General features: G+C 41.3%; 1 protein-coding gene across 2 annotated transcripts in view; it reads left to right on the forward strand.

The window, feature by feature from the left end:
• Window positions 1-25,543, forward strand: part of LOC139757124 (uncharacterized) — a 459,373-nt gene that overhangs the window by 207,011 nt on the left and 226,819 nt on the right. Inside the window, exons 11-12 of one of the 2 annotated variants that reach the window (XM_071677223.1) lie at window positions 5,027-5,184; window positions 10,489-10,641. In XM_071677223.1, the coding sequence (XP_071533324.1) occupies window positions 5,027-5,184; window positions 10,489-10,641 (311 nt within the window). The remainder of the gene's footprint in view (window positions 1-5,026; window positions 5,185-10,488; window positions 10,642-25,543) is intronic. The other variant, XM_071677224.1, reaches the window with a different exon arrangement.

Raw genomic sequence — 25,543 nt, forward strand, 5'->3', positions numbered from 1 at the left:
GTAGGTGGGTGGATGTGCTGGAAATGAGATGTTTGAGGACAATATGTGGTATGAGGTGGTTTGACTGAGTAAATAATGAAAGGGTAAGAGAGATGTATGATAATAAAAAGAGTGTGGTTTAGAGAGCAGAAGAGGGTGTTTTGAAATGGTTTGGTCACATGGAGAGAATGAGTCTGGAAAGATTGACTTAAGAGGATATATGTGTCAGAGGTGGAGGGAACAAGGAGAAGTGGGAGACCAAATTATAGGTAGAAAGATGGAGTGAAAAAGATTTTGAGTGAATTGGGCCTGAACATGCAGGAGGGTGAAAGGCGTGCAAGGAATAGAGTGAATTGGAACAGTGTGGTATACCGAAGTTGCCGTGCTATCAATGGATTGAACCATGGCATGTGAAGCCTCTGGGGTAAATCATGGAAAGTTTTGTGGGTCCTGGATGTGGAAAGGGAGCTATAGTTTCGGTGCATTATAAATGCCAGCTAGTGACGGTGTATGAACGAATGTGGCCTTTGTTGTCTTTCCTAATGGTCCTTTGCGTACATGCGGTGGGAGGGGGTTGTCATTTCATGTGTGGCGGGGTGGCAACGGGAATGAATAAGGGGAGACATCATGAATTATCTACATGTGTATGTATGTATATGTCTGTTTGTGTATATATATATGCATACGTTGAGATTTATAGGTATGTATATGTTCGTGTGTGGATGTGTATGTGGGTGGGTTGGGCCATTCTTTCGTCTGTTTACTTGCGCTACCTCGCTAACGCAGCAGACAGCGACTAAGTATAATAAATAGATGATGAAATATGTTGAAATGTATAGGTATTTATATGTGCATGTGTGGGCATTTATATATATGTGTATGTGGGTGGATTGGGCCATTCTTTTGTCTGTTTCTTTGTGCTACCTCACTAACGTGGGAGACAGCAACAAATTATAATACATAAGTAAAAAGTATACTTATGTATATCTCGCTTTTTAAACCAGGTATTCCCAATCACCAGTCCTTTTTCAGCACATAAATCTACAAGCTCTTCACCATTTCCATTTACAACACTGAACACCCCATGTATACCAATTATTCCCTCAACTGCCACATTACTCACCTTTGCATTCAAATCACCCATCACTATAACCCGGTCTCGTGCATCAAAACCACTAACACACTCATTCAGCTGCTCCCAAAACACTTGCCTCTCATGATCTTTCTTCTCATGCCCAGGTGCATATGCACCAATAATCACCCATCTCTCTCCATCAACTTTCAGTTTTACCCATATTAACCAAGAATTTACTTTCTTACATTCTATCACATACTCCCACAACTCCTGTTTCAGGAGTAGTGCTACTCCTTCCCTTGCTCTTGTCCTCTCACTAACCCCTGACTTTACTCCCAAGACATTCCCAAACCACTCTTCCCCTTTACCCTTGAGCTTCGTTTCACTCAGAGCCAAAACATCCAGGTTCCTTTCCTCAAACATACTACCTATCTCTCCTTTTTTCACATCTTGGTTACATCCACACACATTTAGACACCCCAGTCTGAGCCTTCGAGGAGGATGAGCACTCCCTGCGTGACTCCTTCTTCTGTTTCCCATTTTAGAAAGTTAAAAAAAAATACAAGGAGGGGAGGATTTATGGCCCCCCGCTCCTGTCCCCTCTAGTCGCCTTCTACAACACGCGAGGAATGCGTGGGAAGTATTCTTTCACCCCTATCCCCAGAGAGCATTATTGGATTACGTGTTAATTGACAGGCACGTGAAAGAGAGACTTTTGGATGTTAATGTGCTGAGAGGTGCAACTGGAGGGATGTCTGATCATTATCTTGTGGAGGCAAAGGTGAAGATTTGCATGGGTTTTCAGAAGAGTGAATGTTGGGGTGAAGAGGGTGGTGAGAGTAAGTGAGCTTGGGAAGGAGACTTGTGTGAGGAAGTACCAGGAGAGACTGAGTACAGAATGGAAAAAGGTGAGAACAATGGAAGTAAGGGGAGTGGGGGAGGAATGGGATGTATTTAGGGAATCAGTGATGGATTGCGCAAAAGATGCTTGTGGCATGAGAAGAGTGGGAGGTGGGTTGATTAGAAAGGGTAGTGAGTGGTGGGATGAAGAAGTAAGATTATTAGTGAAAGAGAAGAGAGAGGCATTTGGATGATTTTTGCAGGGAAAAAATGGAATTGGGTGGGAGATGTATAAAAGAAAGAGGTAGGAGGTCAAGAGAAAGGTGCAAGAGGTGAAAAAGAGGGCAAATGAGAGTTGGGGTGAGAGAGTATCATTAAATTTTAGGGAGAATAAAAAGATGTTCTGGAAGGAGGTAAATAAAGTGCGTAAGACAAGGGAACAAATGGGAACTTCAGTGAAGGGCGCAAATGGGGAGGTGATAACACGTAGTGGTGATGTGAGACGGAGATGGAGTGAGTATTTTGAAGGTTTGTTGAATGTGTTTGATGATAGAGTGGCAGATATAGGGTGTTTTGGTCGAGGTGGTGTGCAAAGTGAGAGGGTTAGGGAAAATGATTTGGTAAACAGAGAAGAGGTAGTAAAAGCTTTGCGGAAGATGAAAGCCAGCAAGGCAGCAGGTTTGGATGGTATTGCAGTGGAATTTATTAAAAAGGTGGTGACTGTATTATTGACTGGTTGGTAAGGTTATTTAATGTATGTATGACTCATGGTGAGGTGCCTGAGGATTGGCGGAATGCATGCATAGTGCCATTATACAAAGGCAAAGGGGATAAGAGTGAGTGCTCAAATTACAGAGGTATAAGTTTGTTGAGTATTCCTGGTAAATTATATGGGAGGGTATTGATTGAGAGGGTGAAGGCATGTACAGAGCATCAGATTGGGGAAGAGCAGTGTGGTTTCAGAAGTGGCAGAGGATGTGTGGATCAGGTGTTTGCTTTGAAGAATGTATGTGAGAAATACTTAGAAAAGCAAATGGATTTGTATGTAGCATTTATGGTTCTGGAGAAGGCATATGATAGAGTTGATAGAGATGGTCTGTGGAAGGCATTAAGAATATATGGTGTGGGAGGCAAGTTGTTAGAAGCAGTGAAAAGTTTTTATTGAGGATGTAAGGCATGTGTACGTGTAGGAAGAGAGGAAAGTGATTGGTTCTCAGTGAATGTATGTTTGCGGCAGGGGTGTGTGATGTCTCCATGGTTGTTTAATTTGTATATGGATGGGGTTGTTAGGGAGGTGAATGCAAGAGTTTTGGAAAGAGGGGCAAGTATGAAATCTGTTGGGGATGAGAGAGCTTGGGAAGTGAGTCAGTTGTTGTTCGCTGATGATACAGCGCTGGTGGCTGATTCATGTGAGAAACTGCAGAAGCTGGTGAGTGAGTTTGGTAAAGTGTGTGAAAGAAGAAAGTTAAGATTAAATGTGAATAAGAGCAAGGTTATTAGGTACAGTAGGGTTGAGGGTCAAGTCAATTGGGAGGTAAGTTTGAATGGAGAAAAACTGGAGGAAGTAAAGTGTTTTAGATATCTGGGAGTGGATCTGGCAGCGGATGGAACCATGGAAGCGGAAGTGGATCATAGGGTGGGGGAGGGGGCGAAAATCTTGGGAGGCTTGAAGAATGTGTGGAAGTCGAGAACATTATCTCGGAAAGGAAAAATGGGTATGTTTGAAGGAATAGTGGTTCCAACAATGTTGTATGGTTGCAAGGCGTGGGCTATGGATAGAGTGGTGCGCAGGAGGATGGATGTGCTGGAAATGAGATGTTTGAGGACAATATGTGGTGTGAGGTGGTTTGATCGAGTAAGTAACGTAAGGGTAAGAGAGATGTGTGGAAATAAAAAGCGCGTGGTTGAGAGAGCAGAAGAGGGTGTTTTGAAATGGTTTGGGCACATGGAGAGAATGAGTGAGGAAAGATTGACCAAGAGGATATATGTGTCGGAGGTGGAGGGAACAAGGAGAAGTGGGAGACCAAATTGGAGGTGGAAAGATGGAGTGAAAAAGATTTTGTGTGATCGGGGCCTGAACATGCAGGAGGGTGAAAGGAGGGCAAGGAATAGAGTGAAGTGGATCGATGTGGTATACCGGGGTTGACGTGCTGTCAGTGGATTGAATCAGGGCATGTGAAGCGTCTGGGGTAAACCATGGAAAGCTGTGTAGGTATGTATATTTGCGTGTGTGTACGTATGTATATACATGTGTTTGGGGGTGGGTTGGGCCATTTCTTTCGTCTGTTTCCTTGCGCTTCCTCGTAAACGCGGGAGACAGTGGCAAAAAAAAAAAAGAAAAAAGTGATGAAAATGCAATGTTTTAAAATTACTGATGATATATCAATAGATTTGACTTTGTAAAACAGTGGAATCAAGATACATTTAGATGATTTACATGTGCATGAAAAGTGTGGCCTCTTGATGCCAGTTTGGTTGAATATGCGAAGATGTCCTGTAGTTGCAGATTTTTTTGTCTTTTGAAGACATGATACACCCAAAATGACATTTGAGTGCTTGCACAAGTAAAGATGGAAAACTTTATTCTAACCATGAAATAATGCTGGAGGTAATGAGGATGTTAAAGAATCTTGAAGAAACCTCAGCACTTGACAGTCCACATAACATCAAATCTAGCCCCCACACACCCCTACCTAGACACACCTAATGGCAAGTTACCCTTTTGCAGAATACATCTGAATATATTGCTGAGTACATCATGCTTATTTATATTGTTCTCTGAATATTATTTATAACATCTTATTATTAGATCATTTTAAGCACATGCATGAAAACTGAATATGGTATGGAATTTTTGTCTAAAAAGGAACTTTGTTGTCTGGTAATGGACCCCCACCCCATTAACAGTGAAAACCTGTATTCATTTATACAAAAGTTACTTGCATTGTCCTTTTGTAGGAACACAATCCCTGGTATAAGAGAGGTAGACCAGTATATGGAGGATCATGATTGCCTTGTGTTGATTTTTATTTTCTTAGCCAAGCTTCATTTTCTCATTTTACTGGATCAGCATATATATATTGTTTTTGGTTTCAGTTTTAATTTTGCAAATCTTTTCTTTGTTATACTTAGTCCAAGCCTAGATGGGAGTACCACTGTACGTGGTTCAGCTACAGCTTCTCGAGTTTGGGCATCTGCTCAACGTGGGTTACGATCTCTTCTCAATGATCGTTCAGAGTCGCCTGCATCCGATTCGTCCAGTAATAATAAGAAGACAAATAATGATAAAGGTAAGACAAATTTACTTTTTTATGTATATTTTTAGTAAATCTTAACTCAAAAAGGGTAACCAGCATAGAGATTGAGGGAAACACCTGCCTCTAGGTTCTGAAATGTTCTATAAAGTGCCTTTGTTATTAGTTGTAGGTTATTGTGTAATTTATGGCCATAGAATTTTGGTGTTACTACATTCAGGACAAATCTTTGGTGTCATGATAGAAAGTTAGCCATGATGCCAAGGAATTGACTGTTGCTGTGTGTATGACATACACAGTGGAAAAAGATTTTTCTTCCCTTTTCACATTTCCACTGTATATGCACAAAGTTTATTTCATTGGGTCCATAACTTAAAGTTGAGAAATACCTGAAAGAGAAAATATACATGTATATCCTTGGGGAAGTTTTTCTTAAGTATATGGCATATGGAGGGTTGGATGTGGACACTTGCATAAGGTCACTGGATGTGGAATAAGGAAGTTAGATCACTAGTGAAATAGTTAAGGGAGGTTTGAGATGGAACCTGCATGGAGAGAGTGCCAGTGGTTAACAAAACAAGAAAAAATGGCAAGAGGTCAAGAGAGGGGTACATGAGCTGAAATAGATGATAAATTAGAGATGAGAGATAGAGAAAATTGGTGAGTTTTTTAAGAGAATTAGAAATGTTTACAGAAGGAAAAAATGGTGTGAGGAGAACAGGACAAACGGGTGTCAGTGAGAAGGGTGGATGAGAAGGTGAAAAGTAGATGGAGTGAGAACTTTGAAGTACTGCTGTATGTGTTGGATGATATGAAGGTTTTGTGGTGTATTTGGGATGGGATGGTATGTAAATTGAGATGTATGGTATTGTGGCAGCAAAAGGGGAAGGGAGCCAGGGCTTGGGAGAACGTTCTTCTCAGTCCCTGAGTACTTTTTGTACATGTGATGGGGAGAACACACTAGGGAGCCACAGAAGTGTTTTAGAAATAAATATGTGGGGTATAGGTAAGTTATGCGATGATTCAAAGTAATGTTTGATGGGAGAAGCCACGACCAACACCAGCAGGACAGGTCATCACCCACCCTAATCATTTGGATCCCTCCATGAATAATATGCATTAGAAAAGATATTGTTGGAATGCAGGGTAGTAATTCTGGTGGATAGTGAAACACAGTGAGAAAAGCAGCATTCACCAGATAGAAATTGAGACTGTTTATCTCAAGCTGACAATTACACTGACCACCAGCTTTTATTTCAATGCTAGGAGGCTACTCCTTTGAAACTTTGAGCTATGAGGCATAAAAAACTATTGTTCCTTGTAATCTGTAAATGTTATAAAGGCTGATAGTTTTACTTAATGCAAGTGAATAGGATGCTGCAGTCAGAGCAGAAAAATTAAATACTCAAATGCAGTGAGCTAAACTAGGCTTTGCTGTATAAACCCCCAATCAGTCTATTCTTATGTTAAGCACCAAAACAGTATGTAAATGGAACAAGCACTCTTTAGTGTTGATTTTTTGCATTTTACAATGTTAGATACTTCCAGCCCACTAAAACTGTCAGAGTGCCCTCAAGGTCTTTATTCCTTGCATAACTTTCTCCGTATCTACTTTATAATTTTCTGGATTTACATCTTTCAGTGTTTTCAGAGTGACCCACCTCTGGAACTGCCCCATATTTTTCATGATAGTAGTACTCTTCCATGATTGATTTTCTCTTTCATGCATCATGTCATGTAGGTATTTGGAATTATTTTTTGTACTGGAGCCTTGATGACAAACACTTTACCAATGTGGTTCAAATGATTCCAGTATTCACCTTTTGTGATTCAAGTATTACAGTACTTTCGAAAATACAAAAGTCATGCTAATGTTACATGGCGCAGATGCTTTTATTCATTTATTTTACTTTAGTGTCATTCATTCTCAGACTTTAAAGTTACAGTATTTAGATATAATCTGTGTACACCAGAGAAAGATAATACTTTTCAAACTACTTATCTACTGTAACACTATTTTTTTTATAAATCCATGGTTTGGATGGTATTGCAGTGGAATTTATTAAAAAAGGGGGTGACTGTATTGTTGACTGGTTGGTAAGGTTATTTAATGTATGTATGACTCATGGTGAGGTGCCTGAGGATTGGCGGAATGTGTGCATAGTGCCATTGTACAAAGGCAAAGGGGATAAGAGTGAGTGCTCAAATTACAGAGGTATAAGTTTGTTGAGTATTCCTGGTAAATTATATGGGAGGGTATTGATTGAGAGGGTGAAGGCATGTACAGAGCATCAGATTGGGGAAGAGCAGTGTGGTTTCAGAAGTGGTAGAGGATGTGTGGACCAGGTGTTTGCTTTGAAGAATGTATGTGAGAAATACTTAGAAAAGCAAATGGATTTGTATGTAGCATTTATGGATCTGGAGAAGGCATATGATAGAGTTGATAGAGATGGTCTGTGGAAGGTATTAAGAATATATGGTGTGGGAGGCAAGTTGTTAGAAGTAGTGAAAAGTTTTTATCGAGGATGTAAGGCATGTGTACGTGTAGGAAGAGAGGAAAGTGATTGGTTCTCAGTGAATGTAGGTTTGCGGCAGGGGTGTGTGATGTCTCCATGGTTGTTTAATTTGTTTATGGATGGGGTTGTTAGGGAGGTGAATGCAAGAGTTTTGGAAAGAGGGGCAAGTATGAAGTCTGTTGGGGATGAGAGAGCTTGGGAAGTGAGTCAGTTGTTGTTCGCTGATGATACAGCACTGGTGGCTGATTCATGTGAGAAACTGCAGAAGCTGGTGACTGACTTTGGTAAAGTGTGTGAAAGAAGAAAGTTAAGAGTAAATGTGAATAAGAGCAAGGTTATTAGGTACAGTAGGGTTGAGGGTCAAGTCAATTGGGAGGTGAGTTTGAATGGAGAAAAACTGGAGGAAGTAAAGTTTTTTAGATATCTGGGAGTGGATCTGGCAGCGGATGGAACCATGGAAGCGGAAGTGGATCATAGGGTGGGGGAGGGGGCGAAAATTCTGGGAGCCTTGAAGAATGTGTGGAAGTCGAGAACATTATCTCGGAAAGTAAAAATGGGTATGTTTGAAGGAATAGTGGTTCCAACAATGTTGTATGGTTGCGAGGCGTGGGCTATGGATAGAGTTGTGCGCAGGAGGATGGATGTGCTGGAAATGAGATGTTTGAGGACAATGTGTGGTGTGAGGTGGTTTGATCGAGTAAGTAACGTAAGGGTAAGAGAGATGTGTGGAAATAAAAAGAGCGTGGTTGAGAGAGCAGAAGAGGGTGTTTTGAAATGGTTTGGGCACATGGAGAGAATGAGTGAGGAAAGATTGACCAAGAGGATATATGTGTCGGAGGTGGAGGGAACGAGGAGAAGAGGGAGACCAAATTGGAGGTGGAAAGATGGAGTGAAAAAGATTTTGTGTGATCGGGGCCTGAACATGCAGGAGGGTGAAAGGAGGGCAAGGAATAGAGTGAATTGGAGCGATGTGGTATACCGGGGTTGACGTGCTGTCAGTGGATTGAATCAAGGCATGTGAAGCGTCTGGGGTAAACCATGGAAAGCTGTGTAGGTATGTATATTTGCGTGTGTGGACGTATGTATATACATGTGTATGGGGGTGGGTTGGGCCATTTCTTTCGTCTGTTTCCTTGCGCTACCTCGCAAACGCGGGAGACAGCGGCAAAAAAAAAAAAAAAAAATGAATACTGTAATCCAGAACAGATCCTTCCTGTAATCACAGCTGATGGTATGTTTTGGTTGTGTGCTGCATCTTTCGGTGCACAACATATATACAGAAACTTATTTAGTATGCACTGCCACAAATATCTCAACTAAGTGTTCACCTCTTTGTATGGACCATTTTCACTTTTTTGCCTTATCTTCATCACTATAACCATTTATTGTACCTTGTTGATAAGTTCTTTAGCATTGCTTATTTGTAATCAAATGATTTATCTGTGTCATCTTGAGGAACTTATTTCACATGATTGATTATTGAATAATATGCAGTAGGTAGTAGATGGTAGACAACCAATGACCAGGGAGGTATGTTACCATTACTACCCACCTAGGTATTGTGAGGGTTAGTGATGGCTGCATAAAGAGTGAGCACTTCAATGTTTGTCAAGTTGCACTCCTCTGACCCAGATAGCCGTCTTTCCTCTCTGATGCACCCATATGTGGACTTTTGGCATTCTGTTCACAAACATACAGTCTCTCTTGTCTTACATAACACTTGATAACACTTAACTCACATAACTCATTTTTCATAATTCTAGATTTTCCTGCAGTAATCACTGTCCATTAGCCTTACCCTTTGACAAAATAATAGAAGCAATAGATAGAAGTAGTAGGTTAGAGCATTTAGGCTGGAGCATTTGGTAGAAACATTAGGTAGAGGTAGTTGGTGGGAACATTAAGTAGAAGCCTCTGCAAACACTGTGTTTGAGTTGCCCTCAACCAGTGGCCTGTTAAAGGTGAGGCACTATCAGTAAGGCTAAGAAGCAGCACTGGAGCCCTCTAGTTATGGAGACGCTGTTACCTTAACCACCCCCTTAAGGGAGTTACAGGTGGAAACAGGTTTCCGAGATACAGATAGATTGATAAATCAATATGCAGAATACTTCTCGAGGTGTATCAGATGTTGTAGGGAACTCCAGACACTCAGACACCCTGAGGCATGAATATGTTGATTAATTCTTCTACTTTTCCACAAACAAACATTTATCTTTTATATATATTTACAGTTGCTTCAGTTTTTAGCATTTCTCCTAGCATTCCAGAATAATCCAAATTGATGACCTTATTTTGTCTGGAAGGAATGTTGAAGTAACATAGAAAATTGAATGTTCATTATATCTGACTTCACATAAAACTTTTAGATTATAGAAGTTAACACCATAATGTTTAATAATGTCAAACCAAGATGCTTTAGTATTAACATGTAAATAAAACCTAGCCAAAGTGCATGCTGAGAAGCACTGATGCAACTCATGAATGAGCATAAGCTTTGCTGGTTTCATATTCTGAAAGAAGCTCTTACGCTCATTAGTCTGATATAATTCACCAAAGAATAGGTTCCATTTCCAGATTTAGAAAATTGGTGTATTGAAAGTTGAAAAATGATTTGCAACTTACTATTATCTCATTATTGTTCTTAAGTGAGATCTTTGATTTTTCATGTATGATGTTTGGCTACATTGCTTATTGTTCATATTTTGTACTTTTTAAGAATTGTGGATTACTCGGGCTTATGTGTATCTTGTTTGAAAAATAATTTATTTTCAATGTCAAAGATTGAAGTATTTTGTGTATTTAATGTAGCATTTCATTTGTTAAGCGGAAACTGTCCCCTCATCTATGACCACAAGCTTCACTAGTATCAGCGAATCTGAAGGAGACACGTATATTCCTCTGGGCCAGGGTAATTTAAACCTCGATCCCACCCACGTCTCCCTGGTTCTTCTACAGGACCGGCCTCACTTTGAAAAAGGTATTCAGTATTGGTTTTCTGAGTCACTTTGGTGTTTCTGGTGAAAATTTTTGAAGCTTTATGCTTTCTTGCTAGTTTTTGCATTGGTGGCGGCTGTGTTGTATTGATTGAAGATTTATTGATTATGCTTTCTTTGTAAGAGGTAAAGGAATTTGAACTAAGCTTACTCATTCTTGTTCACTTCTTCCTTTCCTATCCAACATCTTCATGCATGTGATTCATATATCATTATCTTTTTTCTTCCTGTCTCAGAAGCCACTTGTAACCTTCTGAAGGTCTCCTGCATTACTCATTACACAGGTCATATCCACTGGATGGGATTACAGGTCAAAACTTATGGTATTGATTTGTGTGTATCTTTGTAGGATGAGCACAGGATAATTGAGGAGCAAGTGTTCAGTGTCTTCAGCTTGGAAGTTTATATTGGGCATGGGGATGTGATATGTTTAAGTGGTGTTTGCAATGCTGGAGTGATGGTTGGTGTCTGGAATGCAGATGAGAATGGGTTCCTTATACATGTCTGGAAGCTATATGTTCAGATAAGTGTATGTCTGATGGTGTTATGTTTAAGGCCAGTTTGTAGGGTGGTTGTTTAGAGCTTGATGAGCATCAGATTGGGGAAGAGCAGTGCGGTTTCAGAAGTGGTAGAGGATGTGTGGATCAGGTGTTTGCTTTGAAGAATGTATGTGAGAAATACTTAGAAAAGCAAATGGATTTGTATGTAGCATTTATGGATCTGGAGAAGGCATATGATAGAGTTGATAGAGATGCTCTGTGGAAGGTATTAAGAATATATGGTGTGGGAGGCAAGTTGTTAGAAGCAGTGAAAAGTTTTTATCGAGGATGTAATGCATGTGTATGTGTAGGAAGAGAGGAAAGTGATTGGTTCTCAGTGAATGTAGGTTTGCGGCAGGGGTGTGTGATGTCTCCATGGTTGTTTAATTTGTTTATGGATGGGGTTGTTAGGGAGGTAAATGCAAGAGTCCTGGAAAGAGGGGCAAGTATGAAGTCTGTTGGGGATGAGAGAGCTTGGGAAGTGAGTCAGTTGTTGTTCGCTGATGATACAGCGCTGGTGGCTGATTCATGTGAGAAACTGCAGAAGCTGGTGACTGAGTTTGGTAAAGTGTGTGGAAGAAGAAAGTTAAGAGTAAATGTGAATAAGAGCAAGGTTATTAGGTACAGTAGGGTTGAGGGTCAAGTCAATTGGGAGGTGAGTTTGAATGGAGAAAAACTGGAGGAAGTGAAGTGTTTTAGATATCTGGGAGTGGATCTGGCAGCGGATGGAACCATGGAAGCGGAAGTGGATCATAGGGTGGGGGAGGGGGCGAAAATTTTGGGAGCCTTGAAAAATGTGTGGAAGTCGAGAACATTATCTCGGAAAGCAAAAATGGGTATGTTTGAAGGAATAGTGGTTCCAACAATGTTGTATGGTTGCGAGGCGTGGGCTATGGATAGAGTTGTGCGCAGGAGGATGGATGTGCTGGAAATGAGATGTTTGAGGACAATGTGTGGTGTGAGGTGGTTTGATCAAGTAAGTAACGTAAGGGTAAGAGAGATGTGTGGAAATAAAAAGAGCGTGGTTGAGAGAGCAGAAGAGGGTGTTTTGAAATGGTTTGGGCACATGGAGAGAATGAGTGAGGAAAGATTGACCAAGAGGATATATGTGTCGGAGGTGGAGGGAACGAGGAGAAGAGGGAGACCAAATTGGAGGTGGAAAGATGGAGTGAAAAAGATTTTGTGTGATCGGGGCCTGAACATGCAGGAGGGTGAAAGGAGGGCAAGGAATAGAGTGAATTGGAGCGATGTGGTATACAGGGGTTGACGTGCTGTCAGTGGATTGAATCAAGGCATGTGAAGCGTCTGGGGTAAACCATGGAAAGCTGTGTAGGTATGTATATTTGCGTGTGTGGACGTGTGTATGTGCATGTGTATGGGGGGGGGTTGGGCCATTTCTTTCGTCTGTTTCCTTGCGCTACCTCGCAAACGCGGGAGACAGCGACAAAGTATAAAAAAAAAAAAAAAAAAAAAAAAAGAGTCATTTGGAGTGTAAATGTTTCGTCAGTGTCCTGTGTTTTTGGGCAGGGAGATTTGTGAATGTAGTTTGAAGTTTAAGGCAGGAGTCAATTTTTTTCTATTTTCATTTCCCCTTAGGGGTTGGTGGTGGGTTATGAAATGGTTTATGTAGAAAGTTTACTAAGGTGAGGTTTTAGTTGAATTAGTTTTTGTTGTGCACATTAAATTTTTTATGGTTGTTTAATAGCCGGTAATTGTTTTGAGTGCTTGTTTGTATGTGTTTTACAGATCTGTTATATTTTGTTTGGAGATGACGATGTAGGTAAGGTATAGGAAAGGGTGGAGCAGTTGATTTGTTTTTTGAGGGTATTAGATATTCTTTTTCTTGTCTAAATCTAAACCCAGTAAGTGTAATAAGGGCATTTAGTTTGTTTATGACCTATGAGTTGTGTTATGGTGGATATTAAATCTTGAGTTTGTTGTATATGACAGTTGGATTTTTTGCCTGGTAATAGTTAGGGTGACAGTGGGATGCAAGTTGGATATCTGTTTCTCAGGGGATAAAGGAATGACTGCAAATATCTTTCGTAATGCAGACATTCTGTTGTGGATGAGTCAGTTTTCTAAAGAACTATGTGAAGCACCTGCATATTTCTTGTAATATGGATAATGTCTGGGTGCTGTAATGCAATCATGAGCTAATTGCATATGAGAGGACTTTTGCACTGTGGTCTGCAAGAGATGATGGAAGCTCATGTTGCAAGATACTGAAAAGATTTGGAGAAAGAAGTTCCACTGTAGAGGTGAAACCTCTGTGAGTGACTGGCTTGATGGCCAAAAATGAATTTTGCTAACATTTCTCATTATTGTTGCATGTAAATGTGCTGAGAGGGGCAGCTGGTTGATGTCTGGTTTCTTGGGGAGGCAAGGGTGAAGATTTGTAAAGGTTTTTGGAAAAGAGGAAATAATGTCGTTGAGAAGAGAGTGGCGACAATAAGTGAACTTAGAAAAGAGATGTGTAAAGAAATACCAAAAAATATTGAGTGTAGAATGGCAAAAGGTGAGAGTAAATGAAGCAAGGGGAGTAGGTTAGGAGTGGGAGATATTTAGGGAAGTATTGCTGGCATGTGTGAGAGATGCATGTGACATGAAAGGTAGGAGATAGGCAGATCAGAAAGGGTAGTGAGTGGCAGGATGAAGAAGTAAGGTAGGAGATAGGCAGATCAGAAAGGGTAGTGAGTGGCAGGATGAAGAAGTAAAGCTGCTAGTGAAAGAGAAAAGAGAGGTGTTTGGGCAGTACTTACAGGGAAAGAGTGCAAATGATGCGGGGATGTATAGGAGAAAGTAGTAGGAGGTCAAGAGGAAGGTGCAGGAGCTGAGAGTTGGGGTAAGTGAGTAGCAGTAAACTTTTGGGAGAATATGTTTTGGAAAGACATTAATTAATGGGGATAGGGGAGAAAGAATACTTCCCACGCATTCCTCACGTGTTGTAGAAGGCGACTAAAGGGGATGGGAGCGGGGGGGGCCAGAAACCCTCCCCTCCTTGTATTTTGACTTTCTAAAAGGGGAAACAGAAGAAGGAGTCATGCGGGGAGTGCTCATCCTCCTCAAAAGCTCAGATTGGGGTGTCTAAATGTGTGTGGATGTAACCAAGATGAGAAAAAAGGAGAGATAGGTAGTATGTTTGAGGAAACGAACCTGGATGTTTTGCCTCTGAGTGAAACGAAGCTTAAGGGTAAAGGGGAAGAGTAGTTTGGGAATGTCTTGGGAGTAAAGTCAGGGGTTAGTGAGAGGACAAGAGCAAGGGAAGGAGTAGCACTACTCCTGAAACAGGAGTTGTGGGAGTATGTGATAGAGTGTAAGAAAGTAAATTCTAGATTGATATGGGTAAAACTGAAAGTTGATGGAGAGAGATGGGTGATTATTGGTGCATATGCACCTGGGCAAGAGAAGAAAGATCATTAGAGGCAAGTGTTTTGGGAGCAGCTGAATGAGTGTGTTAGTGGTTTTGATGCACAAGACCGGGTTATAGTGATGGGTGATTTGAATGCAAAGGTGAGTAATGTGGCAGTTGAGGGAAAAATTGGTATACATGGGGTGTTCAGTGTTGTAAATGGAAATGGTGAAGAGCTTGTAGATTTATGTGCTGAAAAAGGACTGGTGATTGGGAATACCTGGTTTAAAAAGCAAGATATACATAAGTATACATATGTAAGTAGGAGAGATGGCCAGAGAGCGTTATTGGATTACGTGTTAATTGATAGGCGCGCGAATGAGAGACTTTTGGATGTTAATGTGCTGAGAGGTGGAACTGGAGGGATGTCTGATCATTATCTTGTGGAGGCAAAGGTGAAGATTTGTAGGGGTTTTCAGAAAAGAAGAGAGAATGTTGGGGTGAAGAGAGTGGTGAGAGTAAGTGAGCTCGGGAAGGAGACTTGTGTGAGAAAGTACCAGGAGAGACTGAGTACAGAATGGAAAAAGGTGAGAAGAAAGGAGGTAAGGGGAGTGGGGGAGAAATGGGATGCATTTAGGGAAGCATTGATGGCTTGCGCAAAAGATGCTTGAGGCATGAGAAGCGTGGGAGATGGGTTGATTAGAAAGGGTAGTGAGTGGTGGGATGAATAAGTAAGATTATGAGTGAAAGAGAAGAGAGAGGCATTTGGACAATTTTTGCAGGGAAAAATGCAAATGAGTGGGAGATGTATAAAAGAAAGAGGCAGGAGGTCAAGAGAAAGGTGCAAGAGGTGAAAAAGAGGGCAAATGAGAGTTGGGGTGAGAATCATTAAATTTTAGGGAGAATAAAAAGATGTTCTGGAAGGAGGTAAATAAAGTGCGTAAGACAAGGGAGCAAATGGGAACTTCAGTGAAGGGGGCTAATGGGGAGGTGGTAACAAGTAGTGGTGATGTGAGAAGGAGATGGAGTGAGTATTTTGAAGGTTTGTTGAATGTGTTTGATGATAGAGTGGCAGATATAGGGTGTTTTGGTCGAGGTGGTGTGCAAAGTGAGAGGGTTAGGGAAAATGATTTTGTAAACAGAGAAGAGGTAGTAAAGGCTTTGCGGAAGATGAAAGCCGGCAAGGCAGCGGATTTGGATGGTATTGCAGTGGAATTTATTAAGAAAGGGGGTGACTGTATTGTTGACTGGTTGATAAGGTTATTTGATGTATGTATGACTCATGGTGAGGTGCCTGAGGATTGGCGGAATGCTTGCATAGTGCCATTGTACAAAGGCAAAGGGGATAAGAGTGAGTGCTCAAATTACAGAGGTATAAGTTTGTTGAGTATTCCAGGTAAATTATATGGGAGGGTATTGATTGAGAGGGTGAAGGCATGTACAGAGCATCAGATTGGGGAGGAGCAGTGTGGTTTCAGAAGTGGTAGAGGATGTGTGGATCAGGTGTTTGCTTTGAAGAATGTATGTGAGAAATACTTAGAAAAGCATATGGATTTGTATGTAGCATTTATGGATCTGGAGAAGGCATATGATAGAGTTGATAGAGATGCTCTGTGGAAGGTATTAAGAATATATGGTGTGGGAGACAAGTTGTTAGAAGCAGTGAAAAGTTTTTATCGAGGATGTAAGGCATGTGTACGTGTAGGAAGAGAGGAAAGTGATTGGTTCTCAGTGAATGTAGGTTTGCGGCAGGGGTGTGTGATGTCTCCATGGTTGTTTAATTTGTTTATGGATGGGGTTGTTAGGGAGGTGAATGCAAGAGTTTTGGAAAGAGGGGCAAGTATGCAGTCTGTTGTGGATGAGAGAGCTTGGGAAGTGAGTCAGTTGTTGTTCGCTGATGATACAGTGCTGGTGGCTGATTCATGTGAGAAACTGCAGAGGCTGGTGACTGAGTTTGGTAAAGTGTGTGAAAGAAGAAAGTTAAGAGTAAATGTGAATAAGAGTAAGGTTATTAGATACAGTAGGGTTGAGGGTCAAGTCAATTGGGAGGTAAGTTTGAATGGAGAAAAACTGGAGGAAGTAAAGTGTTTAAGATATCTGGGAGTAGATTTGGCAGTGGATGGAACCATGGAAGTGGAAGTGAATCATAGGGTGGGGAAGGGGGCGAAAATTCTGGGAGCCTTGAAGAATGTTTGGAAGGCGAGAACATTATCTTGGAAAGCAAAAATGGGTATGTTTGAAGGAATAGTGGTTCCAACAATGTTGTATGGCTGCGAGATGTGGGCTGTGGATAGAGTTGTGCGCAGGAGGGTGGATGTGCTGGAAATGAGATGTTTGAGGACAATATGTGGTGTGAGGTGGTTTGATCGAGTAAGTAATGTAAGGGTAAGAGAGATGTGTTGAAATAAAAAGAGTGTGGTTGAGAGAGCAGAAGAGGGTGTTTTGAAATGGTTTGGTCACATGGAGAGAATGAGTGAGGAAAGATTGACCAAGAGGATATATGTGTCAGGGGTGGAGGGAACAAGGAGAAGTGGGAGACCAAATTGGAGGTGGAAAGATGGAGTGAAGAAGATTTTGAGTGATCAGGGCCTGAACATGCAGGAGGGTGAAAGGCACGCAAGGAATAGAGTGAATTGGAACGATGTGGTATACCGGGGTCGATGTGCTGTCAGTGGATTGAACCAGGGCATGTGAAGCATCTGGGGTAAACCATGGAAAGTTGTGTGGGGCCTGGATGTGGAAAGGGAGCTGTGGTTTCGGTGCATTATTACATGACAGCTAGAGACTGAGTGTGAACGAATGGGGCCTTTGTTGTCTTTTCCTAGCACTACCTCACATGCATGAGGGGGGAGGGGGTTGTTATTCCATGTGTGGCGGGGTGGCGATGGGAATAAGTAAAGGCAGACAGTATGAATTATGTACATGTGTATATATGTATATGTCTGTGTGTGTAATGATATTTGTACATTGAAATGTATAGGTATGTATATTTGCGTGTGTGGACTGTGTATGTATATGTATGTGTATGTGGGTGGGTTGGGCCATTCTTTCGTCTGTTTCCTTGCGCTACCTCGCTAACGCGGGAGACAGCGACAAAGCAAAAATAAATAAATGAATAAATTTACTAATGATGTGGGAAAAAGAAGAGGACAAGTAGGAACATCTGTAAAGGGGGCAAAAGGGGAAGTGATAACAGATAGTGATGAAGTGAGGAGATGGAGTGACTATTTTGGAGGACTGTTGAATGGGCTTGATAACTGAGTGACAGATGTAGGGTGTTTGGGTTAGGGTGGCATGCAAAGCGAAAGAGTAATGGAGAGTGGTTTAGTGAAGAGAGGAAAGTTGATGAAAGTCTTGTGTAAGATGAAATGTGGCAAGATGGCTGGAGTTAGAAAGGTAAGAATTTCCAAAGTATGTATGGATCATGTTGAGTGCCTGAGGATTGGTAGAATGCATGTATAATATCAGTGTATAAAGGCAAGAGCAATAAAGGTGAGTGTTCAAACTACAGAGGTATAAGTCTAGAGTGTACCTGGTAAGTTGGATGGGAGAGTATTGATTGAGAGGGTGAACACATGTACAGGGCATCAGATTGGGAAGGAACAGTTTGGTTTCAGGAGTGATAAAGGATGGGTGGATTAGGTATTTGCTTTGAGAAATGTTTGTTAGAAATATGTAGAGAAATGGTTGGATTTGTATGTAGCATTCATGGATCTGGAGAAGACACATGATAAGGTTAATAGAGACGCACTGTGGAAGGTCTTGAGAATATAGAATGTGGGAAGAAAGGTGCTAGAAACAGTTAGAAGTTTATATTATGGATGTAAGCTATGTGTGCAAGTAAGATGAGAGGAAAGTGAATGTTTCCAAGTGAAGGTTGGTTTGCAGCATGGGTGTATGATGTCACCATGGCTGTTTAAATTGTTTATTGATAGGGTGGAGGTAAATGCAAGAGTTATGGAGAGAGTGGCAAGTATGCAGTCTGTTTGGGATGAGAGGACCTGGAAAGTGAGTCAGCTGTTTTTGCAAATGATATAGCACTGGTGGCTGATTTGAGTGAGAAACTGCAAAAGTTGGTCACTGAGTTTAGAAGAGAGTATGAAAGGAAGGGGTTGAAAATAATGTGAATAAAAACAAGGTGATTGTGATTGAGGGACAGGTTAGTTTGGGTGTGAATTTCATGGGAGAAAACATGGAGGAAGTGAAATGGTTTAGATATCTAGGAGTGGACGTGGCAGTGAATGGAACCATGGAAGCAAAAGTGAGTCATAGGCTGTGAAGATTCTGGGAGCACTGAAGAATGTGTGGAAAGAGAACATTATCTGGGAGGGCAGAAATGGGTATGTTTGAAGGTACTGTAGTCCCAACAGTATTATATGGATTCAAGGCATGGGCTATAGATAGGGCTGTGCACAGGTGGGTGGATGTGTTGGAAATGATATGTTTGAGGACAGTATATGGTGTGAGATGGTTTGATCAAGTAAGTAATGAAAGGGTATGAGAGAGATGTGGTAATAAAAAGATTGTTTTTGAGAAAGATGAAGAAGGTGTGCTAAAATGGTTTGGACATAGAGAGAATGAGTGAGGAGAGGTTATCAAAGAGGAAAAAGTGTCAGCAGTGGATTGGCTGAGGAGAAAGAGGGTAGACCAGTTTGGAGATGGAAGGATGGAGTGGAGAGGTTTTGAGTTCTCAGGGTCTGAACATGGGATGGTGAAAGGTATGCTCAGGGTAAAGTGAATTGGATCAATGTGATATACAGGGAGTGACATGCTGTCAGTGGACTGAAGGATCACTAGAAAGGTTTGTGGGGCTTGGTTATAGGTATGGAGCTGTGGTGTAATTGCATTACATATGACAGCTGGAGATTGGTTATGAGTAAAACAAGGCCTTTTTTATCATCTGTTCATGGCACTACCTTGCTAACATGGGAAATGGCTAACAATTATGAAAGAGAGAAAAAAGTTTATTGGGTATAATGAAATTGTTTGGAAATTTGGAGGGAATGCTATTTCAACACATCCCAAGACCCTACATGCCTATGGGGCAGCTACAGTAAAGAAGACATGAGCATTTGCTTCTCATATACCTTGCACAGCACTTCATGATCTATGGTCCCAACTGATGGATGTTTCCAGCTCCCCAAGTGCTGCGAGACCTTGACGGTTAGCAGGGACTCCAGAGGTAGGAAGTATGTAAGCAAGCATATTTGAATACAGATGCTCCCCGACTTATGATGGTTTGACATGTGATTTTTCGACTTTGTGATGTTGCGATAGTGATACTTCGAATTTTGATCTTTTTCTGGGGTAGCAGTATGTGGTACGATACTGTCTCATGATGGTGCGCAGCAGCAGCAAGCACAGCTACCAGTCAGCTATGTAATCATGAGTGTATATAACTGTTACTTTACAGTGAAGTGTGTTGACAGTGTTTTTCTGAAGCATTTTGTTTTATGCACACCATCATGTTTACAAAATGCCCATCTGTGTCTCTTGCCTGTGGTGAGAAGAAGAAGGCAATTACTCTTGTGATGAAGTTAAAGATAGTTGCCCAGCATGAGGTTATACTCGAAGCACCAAGAAAGCCCACTTTATTATGAAATAGGCTTTTTGTTAGATGATATTGTTCAAGTATAGGCTAATGTAAGTGTTCTGAGAATGTTTAAGGTAGGCTAGGCAAAGCTATAATGTTCGGTATGTTAGATGGACAGTATTGAATGTATTTTTGACTTGCGAAATTTCCAACTTATGATGGGTTTATCAGAACATAACCCCGTCATAAGTCCAGGAGCACCTCCATGTATATTTTCTTGTAAGCAGGCATAATATTCTCTCTAATACACTGTTTGTTGAAGACCAATCCATATTTGACATTAACTTGGTTTCTATTTTTTTTTCAGATTTTCTCTCTCGCATTTTGTTTCCTCAGATAAAGTGTGAATCAAATCTTATAATCATTTTCACATTATTCTTGAAATACCTGAAATACATAAGGCATACAAACACTACCCATCATCAGTCAGCTTGATTAGGAATGTTACAGCACAATTTATAAAGAACAAAACTGGAATAGATCACATATTGAAATGATGAGAGCAGTAGTGTAGGTAATATCTTGACCTGGGGACCACATTCCCTCAAAGTTTGTTTGTGGTAGTGTTGTTGGTAGGGGTCAGATTTGGTGAGTCAGCCATTGGGGGGTTTGCATCAGGGTTAGTCATGTGGAGACAGAGAGTGGCATCATTTGGTGGGTTGAGAATAATTTTAGGGCCCAACTTGTCCTGTACTTTAATGATATATGAAGGCATTATATTCTCTCATGTACATGGCTTCTGTTATCTCTACTCTTATAGGGTCATGGCAGTGTTTCAGTATTATTGTGTTTTCAGTTAGATGCTGGTGAGTGAGATATATTTTATGTTGCTGTTGCATATGTAGTTCAGGGCCTCTGTTTTGAAGACGAATTGTCAAGCATTGGCTCAGTGATGTAGAAATCATACCAATGTAGTTAACAGTGTTTTGAAGTATACAACCTTCAGCTAGACAGGAAGACTTGTAAACTACCTTGGTAGAGTGCTGGAGGTTTTGCTCTATTTGAAGTTTTTTTTTTGTAATGTAGTCTCTGGTTTTCTTGATCTATGTGTATATCTTTGTTCTTGAACTATATACCTTACCTTACCTTCCTGCTCTAGGAATCACTTCCATCCATATGAAACCCCTGTAGTACTCAGCAAGCTGGCCATGTCCACCAGTTAGGACCATATATCATAAGGCTTTGTGATACTGAGTGTGCGCCATTCTGCAGAAATTTCAGGGCAGTTGAATACTAAGTGCTCATTCCTTTTGAGATACTTGCAGAATGGGAATGAAAGGTCATGGGATAAGTAATTGAATTGGTGTTTGTAGTGTTGTAGCATGAAACACCGCCTTTTTGAGAATTTTTTTTTATTATTATTTTGCTTTGTCGCTGTCTCCCACGTTAGCGAGGTAGCGCAAGGAAACAGACGAAAGAATGGCCCACATACACATGTATATACATACATGTCCACACACGCAAATATACATACCTATACATCTCAATGTATACATATATATACACACACAGACATATACCTATATACACATGTACATAGTTCATGCTGTCTGCCTTTATTCATTCCCATCGCCACCTCGCCACACATGAAATAACAACCCCCTCCCCCCTCATGTGTGCGAGGTAGTGCTAGGAAAAGACAACAAAGGCCACATTCGTTCACACTCAGTCTCTAGCTGTCATGTAATAATGCACCGAAACCACAGCTCCCTTTCCACATCCAGGCCCCACAGAACTTCCTATGGTTTACCCCAGACGCTTCACATGCCCTGGTTCAATCCATTGACAGCACATTGACCCCAGTATACCACATTGTTCCAATTCACTCTATTCCTTGCATGCCTTTCACCCTCCTGCATGTTCAGGCCCCAGTCACTCAAAATCTTTTTCACTTCATCGTTCCACCTCCAATTTGGTCTCCCACTTCTCGTTCCCTCCACCTCTGACACATATATCCTCTTTGTCAATCTTTCCTAACTCATTCTCTCCATGTGACCAAACCATTTCAAAACACCCTCTTCTGCTCTCTCAACCACACTCTTTTTATTACCACACATCTCACTTACCCTTACATTACTTACTCGATCAAACCACCTCACACCACATATTGTCCTCAAACATCTCATTTCCAGCACATCCACCCTCCTGCGCACAACTCTATCCATAGCCCACATCTCGCAGCCATACAACATTGTTGGAACCACTATTCCTTCAAACATACCCATTTTTGCTTTCCAAGATAATGTTCTCGACTTCCAAACATTCTTCAAGGCTCCCAGAATTTTCGCCCCCTCCCCCACCCTATGATTCACTTCCACTTCCATGGTTCCATCTGCTGCCAAATCCACTCCCAGATATCTAAAACACTTCAATTCCTCCAGTTTTTCTCCATTCAAACTTACCTCCCAATTGACTTGACCCTCAACCCTACTGTACCTAATAACCTTGCTCTTATTCACATTTACTCTCAACTTTCTTCTTTCACACACTTTACCAAACTCTGTCACCAGCCTCTGCAGTTTCTCACATGAATCAGCCACCAGCGCTGTATCATCAGCGAACAACAACTGACTCACTTCCCAAACTCTCTCATCCACAACAGACTGCATACTTGCCCCTCTTTCCAAAACTCTTGCATTCACCTCCCTAACAACCCCATCCATAAACAAATTAAACAACCATGGAGACATCACACACCCCTGCCACAAACCTACATTCACTGAGAACCAATCACTTTCCTCTCTTCCTACACGTACACATGCCTTACATCCTCAATAAAAACTTTTCGCTGCTTCTAACAACTTGCCTCCCACACCATATATTCTTAATACTTTCCACAGAGCATCTCAATCAACTCTATCATATACCTTCTCCATATCCATAAATGCTACATACAAATCCATTTGCTTTTCTAAGTATTTCTCACATACATTTTTCAAAGCAAACACCTGATCCACAAATCCTCTACCACTTCTGAAACCACACTGCTCTTCCCCAATCTGATGCTCTGTACATGCCTTCACCCTCTCAATCAATACCCTCCCATATAATTTACCAGGAATACTCAACAAACTTATACCTCTGTAATTTGAGCACTCACTCTTATCCCCTTTGCCTTTGTACAATGGCACTATGCAAGCATTCCGCCAATCCTCAGGCACCTCACCATGAATCATACATACATTAAATAACCTTACCAACCAGTCAACAATACAGTCACCTCCTTTTTTAATAAAGTCCACTGCAATATCATCCAAACCCGCTGCCTTGCCGGCTTTCATCTTCCGCAAAGCTTTTACTACCTCTTATCTGTTTACCAAATCTTTTTCCCTAACCCTCTCACTTTGCACACCACCTCGACCAAAACACCCTATATCTGCCACTCTATCATCAAACACATTCAACAAACCTTCAAAATACTCACTCCATCTCCTTCTCACATCACCACTACTTGTTATCACCCTCCCATTAGCCCCCTTCACTAAAGTTCCCATTTGTTCCCTTGTCTTACGCACTTTATTTACCTCCTTCCAAAACATCTTTTTATTCTCCCTAAAATTTAACGATACTCTCTCATCCCAACTCTCATTTGCCCTCTTTTTCACCTCTTGCACCTTTCTCTTGACCTCCTGCCTCTTTCTTTTATACATCTCCCACTCATTTGCATTATTTCCCTGCAAAAATCTTCCAAATGCCTCTCTTTTCTCTTTCACTAATAATCTTACTTCTTCATCCCACCACTCACTATCCTTTCTAATCTGCCCACCTCCCACGCTTCTCATGCCACAAGCATCTTTTGCACAAGCCATCACTACTTCCCTAAATACATCCCATTCCTCCCCCACTCCCCTAACCTCCTTTGTTCTCACCTTTTTCCATTCTGTACTCAGTCTCTCGTGGTACTTCCTCACACAAGTCTCCTTCCCAAGCTCACTTACTCTCACCACTCTCTTCACCCCAACATTCTCTCTTCTTTTCTGGAAACCTCTACAAATCTTCACCTATGCCTCCACAAGATAATGATCAGACATCCCTCCAGTTGCACCTCTCAGCACATTAACATCCAAAAGTCTCTCTTTCGCGCGCCTATCAATTAACATGTAATCCAATAACGCTCTCTGGCCATCTCTCCTACTTACATACGTATACTTATGTATATCTCTCTTTTTAAACCAGGTATTCCCAGTCACCAGTCCTTTTTCAGCACATAAATCTACATGCTCTTCACCATTTCCATTTACAACACTGAACACCCCATGTACACCAATTATTCCCTCAACTGCCACATTACTCACCTTTGCATTCAAATCACCCATCATTATAACCCGGTCTCGTGCATCAAAACTACTAACACACTCACTCAGCTGCTCCCAAAACACTTGCCTCTCATGATCTTTCTTCTCATGCCCAGGTGCATATGCACCAATAATCACCCATCTCTCTCCATCAACTTTCAGTTTTACCCATATCAATCTAGAGCTTACTTTCTTACACTCTGTCACATACTCCCACCACTCCTGTTTCAGGAGTAGTGCTACTCCTTCCCTTGCTTTTGTCCTCTCACTAACCCCTGACTTTACTCCCAAGACATTCCCAAACTACTCTTCCCCTTTACCCTTGAGCTTTGTTTCACTCAGAGGCAAAACATCCAGGTTCGTTTCCTCAAACATACTACCTATCTCTCCTTTTTTCTCATCTTGGTTACATCCATGCACATTTAGACACCCCAATCTGAGCCTTCGAGGAGGATGAGCACTCCCCGCATGACTCCTTCTTCTGTTTCCCCTTTTAGAAAGTTAAAATATAAGGAGGGGAGGGTTTCTGGCCCCCTGCTCCCGTCCCCTTTAGTCACCTTCTACGACACATGAGGAATGCGTGGGAAGTATTCTTTCTCCCCTATCCCCAGGGATTTTATTTTATTATACATAATTTTCATTTTCCGCATCAGTGAGGCATCGCTGGGAAACAGATGAAGAATGGCCCATCCACTGGTATACACATATATACATATCAACATATCCATGTATACACATGTACATATTCATACTTGCTTGCCTTCACCTTCATCCATTCCTGTTGCTTCTCCACCTCAGCAAGGTAGCACCAAGAAAACAGACAAAAGAGGCCATATTCGCTCACAGTCAGTCTTCAGCTGTCATGTGCAATGTTCTGAAACCACAGCCCATATCCACATCTATCCCCCACAGACCCCTCCATGGTTTACCCGTGGCACGTCACATGCCCAGTTCATTCCATCAACTCTGTGTCTATGGGAAGATGAAACACGATAAGTTCCCAAGTACATTTTTATGCAATTATCACATCATCAGGGGTGATACAAGAAAGAAATATAACAGTCAGTTGATATGCAGCGAAGAGATGTATCTAGTACACCATTTGGT

The sequence above is a fragment of the Panulirus ornatus genome, chromosome 24, assembly GCF_036320965.1.
Source record: "Panulirus ornatus isolate Po-2019 chromosome 24, ASM3632096v1, whole genome shotgun sequence".
NCBI lineage: Eukaryota > Metazoa > Arthropoda > Malacostraca > Decapoda > Palinuridae > Panulirus > Panulirus ornatus.